General features: G+C 41.3%; 1 protein-coding gene across 10 annotated transcripts in view; it reads left to right on the top strand.

Moving 5' to 3' along the window:
* The window catches only part of PARD3 (par-3 family cell polarity regulator), a 648,875-nt gene that overhangs the window by 279,352 nt on the left and 350,370 nt on the right, over nt 1-19,153 (top strand). For 9 of the 10 annotated variants that reach the window (XM_045004634.1, XM_045004629.1, XM_045004631.1 and 6 more), the window contains exon 4: nt 10,450-10,628. In XM_045004634.1, the coding sequence (XP_044860569.1) occupies nt 10,450-10,628 (179 nt within the window). Of the gene's footprint in view, nt 1-10,449; nt 10,629-16,322; nt 16,463-19,153 lie in introns of those variants that run through there. The other variant, XM_045004632.1, reaches the window with a different exon arrangement.

Below are 19,153 nucleotides of genomic sequence, written 5' to 3'. Positions count from 1 at the left end.
GATAGGGCTATAAATGTGAATGTGCATTTTTAGTTCTAACAACACTTTTGCGTAATGTTTATTTTGTAATCATGCATATAGAATTAGTTCAAGTAGTCTGTAATCTACTTAATTGTAATTTGTTTTTTTATGTTAGCATTTGGAAATGCTTGTGAATGTGTAATATTAAAACAATTATTATGAAGGTTAAAAAAGGGAATATTTGGGAAAGTGGAAATATATATAATCTTCTTAATAAGAAGGTTCAGATAAGATGAATACTGAGATCTGAATACATTTTAGCTAATGAAATTATTTAAACCACTTGTATCCTCTTTTGAAAAGGCATGAAGTACGTGGTGCTGCAAATATCAGAACATATCAGGAAAAGTTAATTGTGGCACTATCCTTTATATAAAGAAAGGAAAGTTGGCAGTAAACTGAGTAATCTGAATGTAGACCCCAGTAAAAAAGTAGAATAAATATTTGAGTGAAAATATTAAACACTCAAGTGTAGCTTTTCATACTATCTCCTAGTTCCTAGAAGATAGAACCATGATAATTAAATAGCATGGAAATATGAAGAACAAATGATTCCAGACCAAATTAATCATCTTATTTAAAAACTGTAAAATTTGTGGATGAAAAAAATGCAGTTAGTGTAATATTTAGAGTTCAGTAAGGCATGTAGAACATTTGATAGAAATCTCAGGATAGGTTAGATAGTTTTCATATGGATAAGAAACCAAACAAGGTTCTTAAAGGATAATGACAAATGCTGGTGTATTAGTCTGGGAGATTTGTTGTCCAATAGGATACCATAAGAACTGCTGTTATGACTGGTTTTATTTAACATCTTATTAATGGTCTGGAAGCAATACAGAAGCAATACTGTAAACAGCACATTAATTAAATTTGCATGTTGCTAATTGGTGAGGTGAGAGAATGATGACAGATAAATAACACAAGAAGATGTAGAATGGTTAAATGTGTACATTGGAAAAAAACCACAATTCAACTTGAAAGGCACAGGAAAAATGTGAGCTAATACACCTGAGGAATGTTAATCTGCATTTAACAAAGATACTTAATCAGAGGGATACCTGGAAAGTTGTTACGTTGAAAAGTTTTTTGGTTGATAGTCATTTGGTAGCAAAAAAGGAAGATGTGGTACTGTGGAGCACCTAGCTTCTGAACACACTAATATCAGAAGGATGTTGACAAAATCAGAACAGCAACCAAAAATGATTCAAGGAAGAGAGGGAGAGGCTATGATACCTATTGCTTGGCTCAGTTACAACCACTGTGGGAAATTCATAATACCTGTGACACAGAGGAGGGGAAAAGATTGTTTAGTTGTCCAAGGGGGAGATAGTAGTGGGATGCAACTGTATAAAGGAGAAAAACCGGATGAATAGGAGAATTAATTTTCCAACAGATCAACCTAATAGACTGTGGAACAGTCTCCCAGTGGAAGTGCTAGAAGTCCCATTACTTAGTTTTAAAAAGTATTTAAAACCTATTGTGTTGTGTTGCTGGAAATTTTGTCCTCATTTTGGAAAGAACTGAATTTTATAAAGAAATTATTTCTAAGTGCTATGAGTTAAGTGTAAGTATTTTTACGACTGCAAGGCTAGTTTTACTCTCCAAACGAATGGTGATACTTTTCTATAGATGAAATGCATGTTTCTACTTTACATTGAAAAAGACTATGAAAAAATAAGAAAATATCTTTGGTCAATTACACAACCTCCTTAAGTTATGTATTTAATACTCCTGACTAACAGGTTAGTAGTATGTTTCAAATGGTGCTAAGGACATCCCAAACCAGTTTGTCATGCTCAAACAGGTGAACAGAAAAGATGCCTAAGTAACTACATTAAGTTTTTCCCTTCAGAGTTAATAGGGATGTGTTTTGTTTTAAATCAGATGTGGTGTAGCTAACATTACTGATTTCTAATAATGGTAATATATTTTCATTTGAAACAAAAGGCAATATACAAAGATCTGAAACCCCTTACAGTCTACCTAATACTTATGAATCACCACTGGAATGCAGCTACCTCTGGGGAGAAGTGTGACAATTTGTTAATACTCTGCAAACCATTAGGCACAAAGGAACTTTTGGCCAAAGACACCAGAGCAATCCCTTACCCTTAATTTAAATAGTGATGCTATATAATTAATATACAGACTTTGTTGGTTCTGTGCAGTTCACAAAATCACAGATTATTAGGGTTGGAAGTGACCTCAGGAGATCATCTAGTCCAACCCCCTGCTCAAAGCAGGACCAATCCCCACTTCCCTAAATGGCCTCCTCAAGGATTGAACTCATAACCCTGGGTTTAGCAGGCCAATGCTCAAATCACTGAGCTATCCCCTCCCTTCAAAATCTCTGAGGTTGTTCCCACACTGGTAATTGAACCGAGGCCACCTGGGTAAAAACTATGAATCCTGACCACTAGACCATATGGGACTTGCACACATATAAAGCATATATAGTGACACAAACCGATTAATAAACTGTGAAATAGTTGCAATAATAAAGCTAGTTCCTTGGTAAAAAGTAAAAAAAGTATTGATGCTTCTTAAGACCCTCTGCAAATAGACAACAGTATCCATTTTTGTGACAAGGGTAGGGGATGCTAAGCAAATTTATGCACAAGTATTACACTCCCTTTCGTCCTTCACCTCAGCTTTAGTCTTTGCTGAAGCGCAGGCCAGAATGTGTTTTCAGAAAGCATTACACAAAGGTGAACCTCAGGGCTATTGTATGTAAAACCCTGATAAATAGATGTTAGTAGTTCCCAGTCAGTTTCAAAGAGAGTTCAGAAATGTTTTAAACATTTAATGCACCCAGAAAACATTGTAAATAATGTAAAACATCGAAATTGCTGACTGGTCCTTTCAGATGCTGGTGAAACAGAAATCTGTAGGCTGGATTCAAAGTCGTGCAGGGTTTGGGCTCAGCTAGGTTGACAAGACAGCAAATGTGAAAAATTGGGATGGGGGTGGGGGGTAATAGAAGCCTATATAAGAAAAAGACCCAAAAATCAGGACTGTCCCTGTAAAATTGACATCTGGTCACCCTAGGCTCAGCATATAAAATACCCATTTTCTGGATCTCTGTATGGCTCTCACTCTGTAGGCATTCTCTTCCCCCCTCCCAGACCCAATTAAGTCAGGCAAGAACGTGCTAATCCTCACTAGGGATGTAAATACTGTTTAAAAAGTTAAAACTTTATACAGTTTAAAATATTTAATTTAAACGGTTAACTGATTAAAAAGACGCCCCCCCCCACGGCGTGGCTGGGGCTGATCTGGCCCACCAGCGCAGCTGGGGCTGGAGCCCCTCTGGCCATGGTCCTCAGAGTCCAAAGGAGAATCTTTTGCTCTGCCCAGGGCACATCACCGGTACCCAGCCTACGTGCCGGTGGATGTTGGTACTGGCCCCCTGCCAGCACCTGGCCAGCGAGTCAGTGGCCAATGCAATGGTCATACTGGAACCTCTGGAGGTTTCACCTGGTGTTGGGCCCCTCCTCCCACTGCTCCTTCTCAGTGACTTCAGACAAACGGGTTACCGCTCCTTCCTACTCAGCACTGGATCCTGACTGCCAGGGCCGGTTCCAGGGTTTTTGCTGCCCTAAGTGGCGGGGGAAAAAAAAAAAGCCGCAATCGGCAGCAGCTCCACCGCGCCACTTTCTTCTTCGGCAGCAATTCGGCGGCAGGTCCTTCCCTCCGAGAGGGACTGAGGGACCCGCCGCCGAAGAGCCCGACTTGCCGCTCCTTCCCCTTGGCCGCCCCAAGCACCTGCTTGCTGAGCTGGTGCCTGGAGCCAGCCCTGCCGACTGCAGCACCAATCCTGGTGCTGACATCGAGGAGATGGCTCCACGGAGGATGTGGTTGAAATGAAGGAAAAGAAATGATCCCCTCCTCCTCCCTGGACAAGGCTGTCATGGGACCCAGTAGCCTTCTTGGCCAGGATGACTTCAGGGCCCATCAGGACCCTCTGAAGTGGGTCATGGCGAACCTAGGTCCGGAGATTGAGGAGCTCAAAGCATCAGCACATGTCTCCTCCCCACTGCTTCTCTCCCTTTCTTTAGGTCAAACAAAATGAAATGCTGCCGTATAAGGCATGTGGATTACACTTCAGTTTCAATAGAATGCTCAGAATAGTGACCAGATCTGGTCTCTGCTTTTCTCTTCCATGGATCCTAAATTCCATTCACTAAAATGGTCACAACTGTTAGCTGTTAGTACCCACTGTTTAATGTCCAATGTCATTTTTTAGGACCAGGTGTTAGGTGTCTAACTGCATGAAACAACTTGGTCATCAAGATTTTGTTCTGTTTTAAAGAACTATCTTCTGATTGTCAGTCCAATTACAAAATATTTGGTCAAACTTTGAGCATCTTCTATTATTTTGTTAATCACTGCTATTTTCAGTTTCCAGAAAACCTTGAGCTAGTAGCATATCTGGTTATGCAATTTAGCCCATGCACTGCCTCTCCAGTAACCAGCCAGATAATGGCGACTGAGTTTCCTTTAAAATAAGATATATATGTCTGGTGGCATCGCTATTCTTGCTCCTGGAACACAGTGGTATTTTTAATATTTTTTCTTCTTTAATTAGATACCTAGCTTCTGATTGTGCTTCTCCATTAATCTTCCAGAAGAGTGTTCACAAGCGTTAGCTCTTATTAGGTTCCAATAGTTTGTAGGCAGTTCGCAATCAGTTGATTTTCCCATTGTTTTTCCTTCTTCTGACAGTAAAGATCTTAAAAAACTTGTCTTGAAGTCCAGTTTATAACTGGCTTTAAATTCTTCAAAAATTAACATCTTCCTATTTCCATAGAATTGAAAAATGAATAATAGCCTAGTTTTCTCTGCTGAGAAACTTCTAACTCTGTAGAGATTGGGGAAGAGCCTGGAACTCAGTGAATCTAACTCGGAAGAATAGAGAGCTGAATTATCCCTGCTGGGATTTGAAACTTCAGTTCCAGGAAGTTTAGACATTTAAAACCTGAGACTAATGTAAACCTTTTAAAAAATAAAATAGATTTCAGTTAAGGATAATTGTCTGAAGTCTTTACTTGTGGGGGTCGAAACTGTCTTTACTTGTGGCTCTACCCAGTGTTATGAATAGTCCTGCTTTTAACTCTTGGTTAGTTTAGATATCTGCTTATGTGCACCCATCAGTTATGGTGGCAAAACACAATCCATTTGATTGAGGCGTAGTCATACTTAACCAAATATAGTCTCCAACTGTTGAACAAGTTACTGCAATATTTTTCCACATTGTCATTTGCCTGTTGTTCAGTAGTTTAATTTAAATCTTATCTGTCATGTGCTAGATACTTGGCTGTGGGTGAAGAGCACAAAGCACAAGTTGGGGTCAGGGAGATGGTGTAAAAGTAGCCTGATGTTTTTACTCTGAACTACCCTGTCTCAAGCTCACTGTATGCAGGGCCTCATCAGCTGCGAATGACTCTTTAGGGTGGAAACATCGAACCGAAACTGCACAAGACAGAGGTCTCCTAGCTTTTATGCCTTCCCCCAGCTGTCCCATCTATGCTGTCAGCAGGGAGGAAGTGGTATGGAACTCTGTTCATCAGCTAGTCTGCGCCACCGGAAGATCTTCCTTTTGCACTGACGACATTCTCCTTTGTCTGGGCTCACAGACAAAGCTGCCACAGGTCCTTAAACACATGAGCACCCCAGCTCAATAACATACTCCTTACAGCTGAGAATCAGGAAAGATGGAAATCCTTTTATAATAAAAATGGAATTGCTGGCAGGAAGGAGGGGTTTGTACTTCTGTCTCCCTAACATTGAAAGAGTAGAATATACAGGGGGAAGGTTTTTAATTTATAGCTTTTTTTTTTTAAAAGCGACTTCCAGTCAGCGATAATTCCCAGCCTCTGAATTGAGGCCTTCTCTCCCTCAGGGTTTTTCCAGCTCACCAGATAATAGTTTTCTAACTTAACCATAAAGTGATGGCATTGAAAATGTGGTCTAAGTACATAAGCTCCTTAAATGTAACAGAAGCATTGATTCAGTGACACCTCTCCATGATTTTTTTTATATTTGATTTCCCTCCCCGGTTCTTTGACTTGTAAAACTTTCTGTAATTCATTATTAGATTTACCATTTCTTGTGGTTATTTAAAAGGCACCTTAGCTACAGAAGCAAATCAATATTTACAGTGCATTAGTGCCACAGAGAATTTGAAGCCTTGTGATTAGAGTTCATTGCTGTTTTATCCAATCTTCAAAGAAACCACAGACATCAAACGCTATCAGCTGTCATCCTGGAATCAGTGACATTGCACTGGTCCCATGCGCACTTCATCTGGTGGTTTAATTATTGAAGCTCATTTTCTTTGTTTTTTTTTCTTTTAATATTTCATAGAATATCCTTTTGAAATCTATAAAATAGGAAAAACCAGAAAATTATAACCAACAATACTTTAATAGAAAATCCATTCAATATATTTTTGAAATAGCAATATCAGAAAAGTGTAGACGGAGACGATACTTATAACTTGCAATAATTATGGGGTGGTGGAGATTAATCTGTTGGAAAAGTTGTGCTTTAGCAAGGGGTGTGCGATAGAGTTACACTGGCTTGCCACCCATGTTCCAATAAGGCAAAAAGTGTCATGTTAAAACTTACTTATGTGTAACCTGGAAATAAATTTAATATGTGCTTAAGCAATTATGCTTCATAATTCATTTTTGGTAGAGTCTGGATATTAACACCTATCACTTTTAAGTTTAAACATGGAATCAATTTGGGAAAGCCCTCATGCTGGCTATGTACATGTCAGCAGTAGTTAGTTAGCAAGTAATATCTTCTCATTAGCAATGTGTATACAAGACTCTTTCCTAAAGGGCTGGAGAGGGGAGGAGAGGGGAAAGTGTCTAAGAAATGACTGAAAATGCCTCCTTAGGCAAGCTTGTCACTATGTGTATTATGTGTGTTGTATACTCTCATTATATTAGTTTTTTTCCTGATGTATATTAATATTTGGGATTCCTTGTTTGTGCAACAGCTGTCTTTTTTGAAAAGACACCACTGTTTAGCAAGGTGTAAGTGATTACGTTTTGCTGCAGAAAGAGAGGCAATGAAGTGTTATTTGCCATCTCTTTCAGAAAAGTAGTCTGTAGAATTTCATGTTCTTTCCATGATTAAAATTCAGCTTAATCTACTCCGCTTATAACAGTTCATTGAAAAATCATCACATCAAGTAATTGGTAGGGAGAAAATGAAAAGGGAGGGACAGCATGCTAGCAAGTATCTATTGGATTTCTAATCTCAAATATTTCTTATAGCAAGAGAACAAAGTGGTTACATGGCTGTAAGCTATCGGTGCATGTAGTGGGGTTAAGTACTGCTGGTTAGCAAACTCGAGAAATATATTCTGGTGACTGCTGTTTGGAACTGAAATATAGATTGGCATTTTTCTTAAGTGGCACAGCTCTTACCACAGAACCACTTGCCTGACCAGGCTAATCTAATAAATGAGAGATGTTGTTCAGAGCTAAGACAAGAACTAAGATACCTTTCTTAATGTGGTCACTTCATTAAGCATTGTGGTGGTGGTGCCTGTGACTTCAGCTGTGTCATCTGTGTTATACAGATCTCTTGGGATTCCATAGTGTTTCTTTCATTATGCTTACGATCTAGAGGATATGTGATGCTTTACTTTCAGCTGCTTAGCAATGACTTAAGTTTTCAAAGCCATTGCAACTTGAAAACAAAAACACAGTATATTTGAGATGGTGTGCTGTATGCATATTTAATATTCAGAAATTAGCTAAAACAAGTAAGGTAACTTCAGTGTGTGTATGCTATTCTGTAGGATTTAATTGATCCTTCTTGAAATATGCCTCTAATTACTTCACTTCTGTTTTGATTTTATTAAATATTGTAAATCATTAGCAGAAAACATTCATATCTGTGCTGATGTAAAACTATTGTGAAAATCTTGGCGTGTAATAAAATGTAAGGTTTTGAAAGAGGAAGCAATCCAACGTAATGTAATGAAAAAATACTTATTAATTTTTCTCTTTTGCTATGTTCCCCAGTAGTGCTCATTTCAAAATGTGGTAATTGCTGTTGGCTACTACTCACACTGAACACTTTTTAAAGACAGGAAATCATGTTGCTAAATAAATATTCATCACACTAATATTCTTGCACTGTACATTCTGGAGGGCAGGAACTGTATCTGTCTGTGTGATATTGTAACACCACCCACAACAGAATCTCAGTGCTGATCAGGGCCTCTGTGTGCTAGCGTATAAATTGACATTGCAGAGCCTGGAAAATCCACTTGTTGATTTCTTGCTGTTGAATATTTTTCTGCTGAATGTGTGTGGGACACATGCTATCAACTGCTGTAGAATCTAATCTTTCCTGCCAAAGGAAAAGATGGTTATGGTTCCAGCCCTACAGTTCTGAAGATAACTTTCTGAGCATAGACCAGATGTAAATCAATGTAGCGCTGTCTTCGGGCTGCTCCACTGATTCTGCTGCTGAGAGCTCAGTGTTCTCATGGATTATTATTATTATTATTATTTTTTTACCAGTTATTATTTCTGTTACTCAGAGCCCCGTGAACAGACAGAAACCGGCAAAAATCATTAGTGAGAAAGGTGGGAGAGGTGGTATCTTGGACCAACTTCTGTTGTTGAGAGAGACAAGCTTTTGATCTACATGGAGCTCTTCCTCAGGTCTGGGAACTCAGGGTGTCACAGCAAAATACAAGGTTGAGCAGATAGGATATGTGCTAACTGCTCATGCTAAACTAAGGGACCATTCAAGGTGAAGTGGCCCATTAACATCCCTGTAGTCATAGGACAAAAAGGGGGGCTAGTTGGTTATAGATAAGCCATATCTTTTGTGATTTTTAGTGTCTAGCAAAGTTATGAATTTAAGCTCCCAGACTCATCTTATGAAAGTGTTGTGCAGGTTTCCTTTGAGGATGAGGACTGAGAGGTCAGATATAGAGTGATCTTTTGGTGAAAAGTGTTCCACCAACAGGATGTTAAGGGGCCACTGCACCTTGAATGCTCCCTTAGGCTATGTGCTAACTACTTATGTTAAACTATGTGTTCCACCTTGTATTTAGCTGTGGCACTCTGAGACCATGTGAAAAAAACATCTCGACCAACATAAGTTTTGCTGGCATAAGCGCTTGTGTGCACAGTGCTATGTCAGTGGGAGACGCTCTCCTGCTGATGTAGCTACCGCCACTCATTGGAGATGGTTTTATAATGTTGATGGAGCTACACGAGCGCTCTTACAGCGGCACAGCTGTATCAGTCCAGTACTACAGATGACAAAAATCATGACAGTCTCACTCTGTTGTTGAATGGGAAAGCATTGAATGGCACAAGAGGCAGGCAATGAGGGCTGTTTGGGGAGGAGGGAAAAAAGGAGGGTTGGTAGAGAGGGTCACTAGAGTATATACTGCAGACTCCTTGTAGTATAATAAGGGGAACTGGAAAAAATTAATCATGTTTCAGGGGGGACCTAGTATGAGAGATCACCAGGGGCTCACGAATGCAAGCTGACTGCCTAGCATGTATAATAAAGATTTCTTTCCTACAGTTCTTCCTACCTGCTGCATTCAATTATTGCTAATGAAATACTTCCCTCATCCTGCCTGCCAACTGCTGCAGCTGGAAGGCTAGGGAGTAGGATATGGTAACACACATCCCTGTTGCAGCAGCCAGGAGGTCGGGCGAGGGATAGAGTAACAAAGACACTCAACCCAAGAGGCTTTAGAGTGAGAGGAGGGTGTGCATGTGTGCACATTTGTGCACGCGTGCTCCTTTTCAGTGGAGAGAGAGAGGGCTGGGGGACTTCAAATGTATTGGGTATTTATTAGCTGCTGACTGATTTGAAAGCACAGTCTAGAGTCAGCCCCTTGTAGAAACCCCAGCTCCCATCTCTTTCCTGAGCAGATAGGAGGAGGGGACTGGGCTTCTCAACAGGGCATTTCTCTCAGACAAGGCACCCTCTTCCCACATTTTGTAGTGGCTTCTGGCTAACTGGCTTAGTCTCCTGGATAGTTGGTTTCTATTACATTTTTTAAATAGCTGCAGGTAGTCTCAGGTTGGTCAATTGATTAAAAAAAACCTTCTATAGTAAAAGGCGCTTAAGATATTGTAATTCTGCTTATAAAGCCAAGAAGTAGCTTCAAATAGTTCACTCCTTGGACCCACTCACTTCTTGTCTTCTCTTCAGAGAAGAGGGAGTAATTGGTGGTGGTTTTTGGTGGTGGTTTTCAGGAAATAGACCCATGTCCACTAGAGGTTTACCTGAGGTCAGAAGCTAGCCAGTCTGTGCAAACTTCTTTTGGTTACAGCCAGTCACCCAAGTTTTAAAATATATTTTTGTGTGTGGGGAAGAATATTCAGTTTACTTGCTGTTTATTTACAGTTTATTTTGTTCCTTCAGATATGCCTCTTCATGTACGGCGTAGCAGTGACCCCGCATTGATTGGCCTCTCAACCTCTGTAAGCGATACTAATTTTTCTTCAGAAGAACCTTCCCGAAAAAACCCCACAAGATGGTCCACAACAGCAGGATTCCTCAAGCAGAACACCCCTGGGATGCCCAGTAGTCATGACAGAAAGGTACGTTTTTGTGCATCTCTGTGTACGGTTGTGTCTGTTATATGAGCAGTACATCTTCATTCCAGAACCACAATTTTATTATTTTCCCTTATTTTCAACCTTTATATCCTCTTCATCCAGTGGACATGAAATGCCACCAGAATGACCCTTTTCATGGTAGGATGTGTGGTATTCTTAAGGATATTGTCACTTATATTCACTAATGGCTTGATGTTTGCCATAATTTTCTTTGGAGCTTTGAGTGCTCAGCACTTCTGTAAAGCAGGCCCTAAATGCTGTCAAACATTTTCCTTGAATCTGAATGGGCCACCTCTGCAATGTGCCTGATTTTCACCAGTCTCCTCTTAAATCTTGATGTTGCTCCAGAATCTCTGTATGATAATGAGCAGTATAAGCATACCAACCAGCTGTCTAGTTTTATCTTTCTAATGTAGCTAATAAACATTTCTAGTGTTCAATTTCAGAACTGCTACTCGAGTAATACAAAAAAAAATTGCAAATGTTCTATTCACAGGATAACATAATTAAAGCTGAAACAGTCAGGTTCACAGTATTTTTTTTTCCTCTTTCATACTTTCATTTAGAATTCACTATCTCTGTGTGAGCTATGCTGGTAACTAAAGAAACCACCACAAATCTTGTTTCAGTGCGCAAGTTATTTTTTTAAACAAAAAAGATTAAAGCTATTTTTTTGTTTTTGTACAGTCGCCTGTTATCTTTTTCTCTCCCCTAACTGTGACAGTGAAGAAGACATTTTGTGTTGTCTAACTTTATGTTTCTAATGAAAGTTAATTACCCAGATAATAACTTACATTTTCGGTTACTAATGTGACTGTAATATACAAATTGAAAAGGGATAGAACATGAAATCTGATATTATTTTAGATATGTTTTTTCTTTCTCAAATAGGTGGTTTGGTTAATCTCAGCACCAGATTTTAAATGTTACATTACTAGATTAAATCTTATATAAAATAACAGAAATGCAGCAGAGTCGGGGCTATGTCCTCTGACAAATACATGTTTTTTGCAAAAGAACGCTCCTTTCCCTTGTGGTATTCTTCCATCTATTTCAAAATAAAAATCCTGCCTATAAAAAGGATCTACAATGAAGTATCATGCAGTGAGTATAAATGTCTAGAGCCAATTTTTTAAAGGCGCCTCAGTCTGGTTCTGCAATTGACTGTGTGTGCAAATTATAGCATGTAGATGTCTACTTGATCTGCAAGTCAAATCTGATAGTTAAATGTCTAATTTCTGTCACTTGCACCTGTGCTTGATTGTGAACACATTAGAAGCCATTTTGGAAAATTTGGCTTTCAATTCTTTAATAAAAAGAACAAAATGGGTTAGAGAATTATCTGTGCAAAATGCCAACATTTTCGGTTAATTTATCTGAAATGATAATGAGATTATACTTCATTACTCAAGAAACATGGATATTGAAAAGAAGGGCATACCTAGCATGAACAGCCTCCTTGAGTGTCTCAAGCTAGCATTTGGAGGGATTTAAAGAGCAGCCAAGCTTCCACTCCAGCCTCCGTGCATCATTAGCTGTTCAGCATGTACTTACTCTTGATTTTCATGAAAATATTTGAAGTGCACTGAAGCATGAGATCCCTGGAAATAAACATGGTGACCAAGGTGGAAAGGAATTCAATTGATCTAATGTAGTGATGGGAAGCTGGGCACAAGAGAGCATTAAATCAAGAAGATGGGAGAGAATTAGTGTAGGTTAGTACAGCAGATATTGATAATGAATCTTTTAAAATGCTTTTTCTTACATACTATCTGCATTAATCTTTTGAGTGAAGCATATTGCTCAGAGTATTAGTTTCTGGTAGGTAAGATGTTGCAAAGAATTGAAAGTAAACAATACAGTCAACTGCTCATGTAAACATTTTGTGCATTAACCTCATTCTGAGTGCAGTTACATTAAAGCTGTTCTGTTCATTCCCTCTGGGGCACCTGGCATTGGCCACTGTCGGAAGACAGGATACTGGGCTTGATGGACCTTTGGTCTGACCTAGTCTGGCTGTTCTTATGTAAATAGATTTATATTTTAGTGTCTTCATTGATATCTCTTATTGCCAGTCCAAAAATGTTAGTCCATGTTTTGCAGAGAATCCCAGTTATGGCTTTTAAGAATTTCTGATAAGTATTTTTCTGTATCTCCTCTCCATTACCAATTTTATAAAATTGTAGTTACAAACATTTATTTCATTTGTGTCAATATAAAATGTGTAAATATATCAGTTTTGATGTCCTTGTCATCAGATAGCTCTGGAGGACTGATACTGAGCTCTTGCAACATGTAAAACTCCTTGCCTAAGAGATTTTCATAGCTACAGCAAAGAATCCTGTGGCACCTTATAGACTAACAGACGTTTTGCAGCATGAGCTTTCGTGGGTGAATACCCACTTCTTCGGATGCAAGTAGTGGAAATTTCCAGGGGCAGGTATATATAAGCAAGCAAGAAGCAAGCTAGAGATAACGAGGTTAGATCAATCAGGGAGGATGAGGCCCTGTTCTAGTAGTTGAGGTGTGAAAACCAGGGGAGGAGAAACTGGTTCTGTAATTGGCAAGCCATTCACAGTCTTTCTACACTAAGACACTGCATCATCTACTCAGGACACTCCCTACACTAACACCGGAACAAATCAGCATACCCTTAGAGCCCCGACCAGGGTTATTCTATCTACTACCCAAGATCCACAAACCCGGAAATCCTCGACGCCCCATCATCTCGGGCATTGGAACTCTCACTGAAGGACTGTCTGGATATGTAGACTCTCTACTCAGACCCTATGTTACCAGCACTCCCAGCTATCTCCGTGACACCACTGGTTTCCTGAGGAAACTACAATGCATTGGTGACCTTCCAGAAAACACCATCCTAGCCACCATGGATGTAGAGGCTCTCTACACAAACATCCCACACACTGATGGAATACAAGCTGTCAGGAACAGTATCCCTGATGATGCCACAGCACAACTGGTTGCTGAGCTCTGTGCCTTTATCCTCACACACAACTATTTCAAATTTAATGACAATATATATCTCCAGATCAGTGGCACCGCTGTGGGCACCCGCATGGCCCCACAATATGCCAATATTTTTATGGCCGACCTGGAACAACGCTTCCTCAGCTCCCGTCCACTCACGCCCCTTCTCTACCTACGCTACATTGATGACATCTTCATCATCTGGACCCATGGGAAGGAGACTCTGGAAAAATTCCACCATGATTTCAACAGCTTCCACCCCTCCATCAACCTTAGCCTGGACCAATCTACACGGGAGGTCCACTTCCTAGACACCACGGTGCAAATAAGTGATGGTCACATTAACACCACCCTATACCGAAAACCTACCGACCGCTATGCCTACCTTCATGCCTCCAGCTTCCATCCCGGACACACCACAGGATCCATTGTCTACAGCCAAGCACTGAGGTACAACCATATCAGCTCTAACCCCGCAGACAGAGACCAACACCTAGAAAATCTCCACCAAGCATTCTCAAGACTACAGTACCCACACGAGGAAATAAGGAGACAGATCAACAGAGCCAGATGTGTACGCAGAAGCCTCCTACTGCAAGACAAACCCAAGAAAAAAACCAACAGGACTCCACTGGCCATCACATACAGTCCCCAGCTAAAACCCCTCCAACGCATCATCAGGGATCTACAACCCATCCTGGACAATGATCCCACACTTTCATAGGCCTTGGGTGGCAAGCCAGTCCTCGCCCACAGACAACCTGCCAACCTGAAGCATATTCTCACCAGCAACTGCACACCGCACCATAGTAACTCTAGCTCAGGAACCAATCCATGCAACAAACCTCGATGCCAACTCTGCCCACATATCTACACCAGCAACACCATCACAGGACCTAACCAGATCAGCCACACCATCACCGGTTCATTCACCTGCACGTCCACCAATGTAATATATGCCATCATATGCCAGCAGTGCCCCTCTGCTATGTACATCGGCCAAACTGGACAGTCTCTAAGGAAAAGGATAAATGGACACAAATCAGACATTAGGAATGGCAATATACAAAAACCTGTAGGAGAACACTTCAACCTCCCTGGCCACACAATAGCAGATCTTAAGGTGGCCATCCTGCAGCAAAAAAACTTTAGGACCAGACTTCAAAGAGAAACTGCTGAGTTCCAGTTCATCTGCAAATTTGACACCATCAGCTCAGGATTAAACAAAGACTGTGAATGGCTTGCCAATTACAGAACCAGTTTCTCCTCCCTTGGTTTTCACACCTCAACTACTAGAACAGGGCCTCATCCTCCCTGATTGATCTAACCTCGTTATCTCTAGCTTGCTTCTTGCTTGCTTATATATACCTGCCCCTGGAAATTTCCACTACTTGCATCCGAAGAAGTGGGTATTCACCCACGAAAGCTCATGCTGCAAAACGTCTGTTAGTCTATAAGGTGCCACAGGATTCTTTGCTGCTTCTACAGAACCAGACTAACACGGCTACCCCTCTGATACTTTCATAGCTACTTAGACTGTCTGGCCAATAGGAACCTGCCACTTTTTAATATTAAGGTTTCTTCTTTATCCATTCAGATAATGACTGGAGATGAAACTGCCTTGTTCCAAACTGTTTCATTGCATATGTACGGCAAGTACAATTCAAGAAAAGTAGTTAGAACATTCTTAGTTTTCTGCTTTGTGTATGGGATTAGAGGTAATACCCATCTATCCTGTATGGGCAACTGGCACTGGATAGTGTTTTCACTGCAGTTCCACCTTCTGGCTGTCTTACAGCTACTGTGACATACTTTTTTACTATTCCTGTGCTGCAGCTTGCTGCTCTGCTCCCTACAGTGTCTGTGCTTCCACTGTACAGTTGCGAGGAAAGGAAGGAGAAGACGACAGCTCCCATCCACTGATCCTAAACAGTGGTGTTGGCTACTTAGGTTATACTCAAGTGGGTAAGAGGAGATAATAGGAGAAATTTCTGATAGGTGGAGACTCCATAGAGTTGGGAGGAAAGACCACTTCCAGGGCAGCAGGAAACAACATACATCATGTGGAAAGGTTTATTTCTCATGGGCACAGGGAGGACCCCAGGATAGGGTTTGCATCCTCCTGGGTAGGCAGGATTTGGAACACCAAGACAGCAGTAAGGCTCCCAGGGTGAATGGAAGAGAGGAGAAGGCAGTGGGATTGCCACTGTCCCAGCAAGACTACAGGGAGGCAAGATGTGGGTTTCTTGGGAAGAGGGAAGGGGGAAAAGAATGAGATGTTCCACATGACTGTGGGAAAAGCAGGCTTACTGCTACTTTTAGACACCCTCAATGGCCTGGTTTGGAGGTAGCAGGCAGCCAGGCTCTTTCTTGTACCCAGGAAACAATTACAGGCAGTGGGTCCCAGAATCGGCTGTGGAAGGGGATCAAAGTCCCCGACAGGAGACCTTTATACGTTTGAATGAGTTTTGAACTTTAAGATGCTTTGGAAGCAAAAACAGACTGAACCTTTTGGATTCTCCCCTCTCTGTATTCTGTGTGCTTTAGCAATGTTGCATTGCCATGAAGAAACATCACCACGTATTATTGTGATGTCACAGTACACGGTAGTGGGGTGGAAAATGAGGGTTTTGGTGGATTTCTGTTTTTTGTCTTGGCTATCTGGGAAAGCAGCCTGAAATCTGTATTAGTTTTAAAGTGTTCCCAGTTGAGAGGCTCTTTAAATACACTGCTTGGTGAACCCCAGGGCTTCTATTTATTTGAAGATTTATTTCTGGAGAAAGATTATAATGTTGGCAACTACACTCAGATGAGTAATCCCCACCTACGTGAGTAATCTTATTGAAATGATTAGAGCGACTCTTCTGCGTACATGTTTACAGGATAGGGCCCATATTTCTCACCACCTGTACACACTTTCTCTCCATTCCTTTCACCAACTTGTTTTGATTAATTCTGGAATATTTTTTCTTATATGTGGTACATCTACATTCCCAGTAATTAAGGGGGCTCAAGTTAATTCTTTAGGTCTTATTCCCTCAAGTTTTTAAATAAAAAGAAAGTTGATGATAAAAACATGTCCCAAATTTTCCCATGTCGTTGGTTTGCAAACTGTAATTTTGTGTTTTCTTTAGTCCTCCTGACAAAAAATAAAATAAACTTGCATGCATTTTCTGCCACAGTAAAATATCATATGAAAGTTTGATTGAATCAGAAACTTAAAAAATAATAAACCACTATCTGAGCCCCATGGCACAAGCCATGAGTTGTGTAGCTTTAGTAATATGTGAGCTGAGTTCATGCAAAACACTATCAAGTGTTCCCCCCCCCCTCAGATGCCATATCTTGGCTGCCCATGCCATACACATTACCATCCTATATGAACATTGAGTGTAGTGTCTTATGTCTAATGCTGATTACAAGGTAATTCAGCCCTTTTCTTCTTAGTGTGCTAAGCAGGTACTTTTTTCATTTGCACATCTATGACTGTGAGGAATGGGGTGGCATTACTAAATATCAAACCAGCTTTGATTCTGTGTCACTGAAATACTCAAGGTTTGTCTGGTAACCTCACCTGCTTAATACAAAGGTATGGCATGGACATTTGGTTTTTTAAAGACAGCACCCTAATGTGATTTTCTGCAGTTGAATTGTATGTCATTGCATTAAGGATCAACACTGCTGCCATAACCCGAAGAAGTGAAAATGTATACTTAGAAGAAAGAGAGATCAAGAGAGAGCTGGGAAAGGGAAAAATGAATGTGCATTGACTTGCTTGTTTTTCTCTTTCTCTCACATTAATCTACCTCAAGCAAAGCAAATGGCATGTAGCATGCTCTGTGAGGGTGGATCAGTAACAGCAAACACACAGCTGAGTTTACTTGGTGCACAAGTTTTTTTTTCTCAAAAAGAACAGGAGTACTTGTGGCACCTTAAAGACTAACAAATTTATTTGAGCATAAGCTTTCATAGACTACAGCCCACTTCTTACGATGCATAGAATGGAACACACAGAAAGAAGATATTTATACATACAGAACATGAAAAGGTGGTAGTAGCCATATCAACTCTAAGTGGCTAGTTAATGAAGATGACCAATTATCAGCAGGAGAAAAAAAACTTTTGTAGGTGCTTGCAGGTATGTCTGCATCCCTGCGCTGCTGATTGGAGAATTTTGGTAGTGGTCCATCCCGCTCGCGCTGCTCCTCGCTTACCATGAGGCTAGCCAACGTGCACAAAGTCAATTACTAGAACGCCAAAGTAAAGTGGAGGAGGGGTGGGTCATGGAGCACCATACGGACACACATCTCGAAGAACCATCATTACTGCACAAGGTGAATAACTTCTTCTTTCTCTTCAAGTAGTGTTCCTATGTGTGCTCCACTGTAGATGATTCCCGAGCAGTGCCCACTACTAGAGACTGGGGTTTCAGAGTCGAGTCTGTTATGGATGACAGCACCGTGGCACCAAATTTGGCATCTGCAGCTAAATCCTCCAGGATGGCATAGTGTTCTGCAAAGGTGTGTGCAGATGCCCAGGTAGCTGCTCTGCAGATTTCCGATATAGGGACACTCTTGGAAAAGGTGAGGGAAAAGGAGGAAGTTGAATAAGCTGGTTTATATGAAAAGCAGATATCATCTTAGGAGTGAACTTCAGATGTGTCTGAAGAGTGACCCTGTTCAGAGCGAGGTTCCCTGATGGCGGGATAAGCTCCGGTATTGTCAGTACCGACTACGTTGTTGGCATCGAAACTGGACCCGTGGCCTCAGGTTCCAGTTCCCATGGAGGTTCACCCAGCCCTCCCTGTTGGCTCAGTGTCCAGAGCCTCAGAGAGACCAGCTGCCTCTCTCTTACGCCCTCCTCTGGTGCATTAAGCCTTGGATGCAAGGACTCCCAAGTCCAAGAGGGAGCAGAGGAGCAAGCCTCTGGGCCACCAATGGTTGTGGAGGACCTTACGGCACTGGCATCATCGCCAGGTGAGGCTATAACGGGGTCCCCTCTCCCGGTTCCTCCTGATGACACTAAAGTGCACCAGGAACTACTGACGAGGGTCGCTGCCAACCTGGGTCTTCAGATGAAGAAGCTAGAGGAGACTTCGGACTCTCTCTTCAATGTCTTCTTCTCCACGGCACCGGGCAGGGTGGCTCTGCCCCTTCATGATGGGGTCTCTAAGATTACTAATGCCCTGTGGCAAACTCCCTCCTCCTTGCCACCCATCTCCAAGAGGGCTGAGTGCAAGTATTTTGTGCCATCTAAAGGCCATGAGTACCTGTATACCCACCCTGCTTCCAACTCCCTAGTGGTAGAAACAGTTAATCACAGGGCGCAACAAGGACAACCCAGGGCTACCCCTAAGAACAAAGACTCCAAGAGACTAGACTTGTTTGGGCGTAAAGTTTATTCATCCTCTAGCCTCCAGTTGAGGGTGGCAAACAATCAGGCCCTCCTGGGACGCTATGATTTTAATATGTGGTAAGCCATGGCCAAGTTCGAGGGCTCCCTTCCTGAGGCTTCTAGGC

This window comes from Mauremys mutica, chromosome 2, assembly GCF_020497125.1.
Source record: "Mauremys mutica isolate MM-2020 ecotype Southern chromosome 2, ASM2049712v1, whole genome shotgun sequence".
Lineage (NCBI taxonomy): Eukaryota > Metazoa > Chordata > Testudines > Geoemydidae > Mauremys > Mauremys mutica.
The sequence above is the reverse complement of the archived record's forward strand: the minus strand, read 5'-3'. Positions and strand labels throughout refer to the sequence as shown.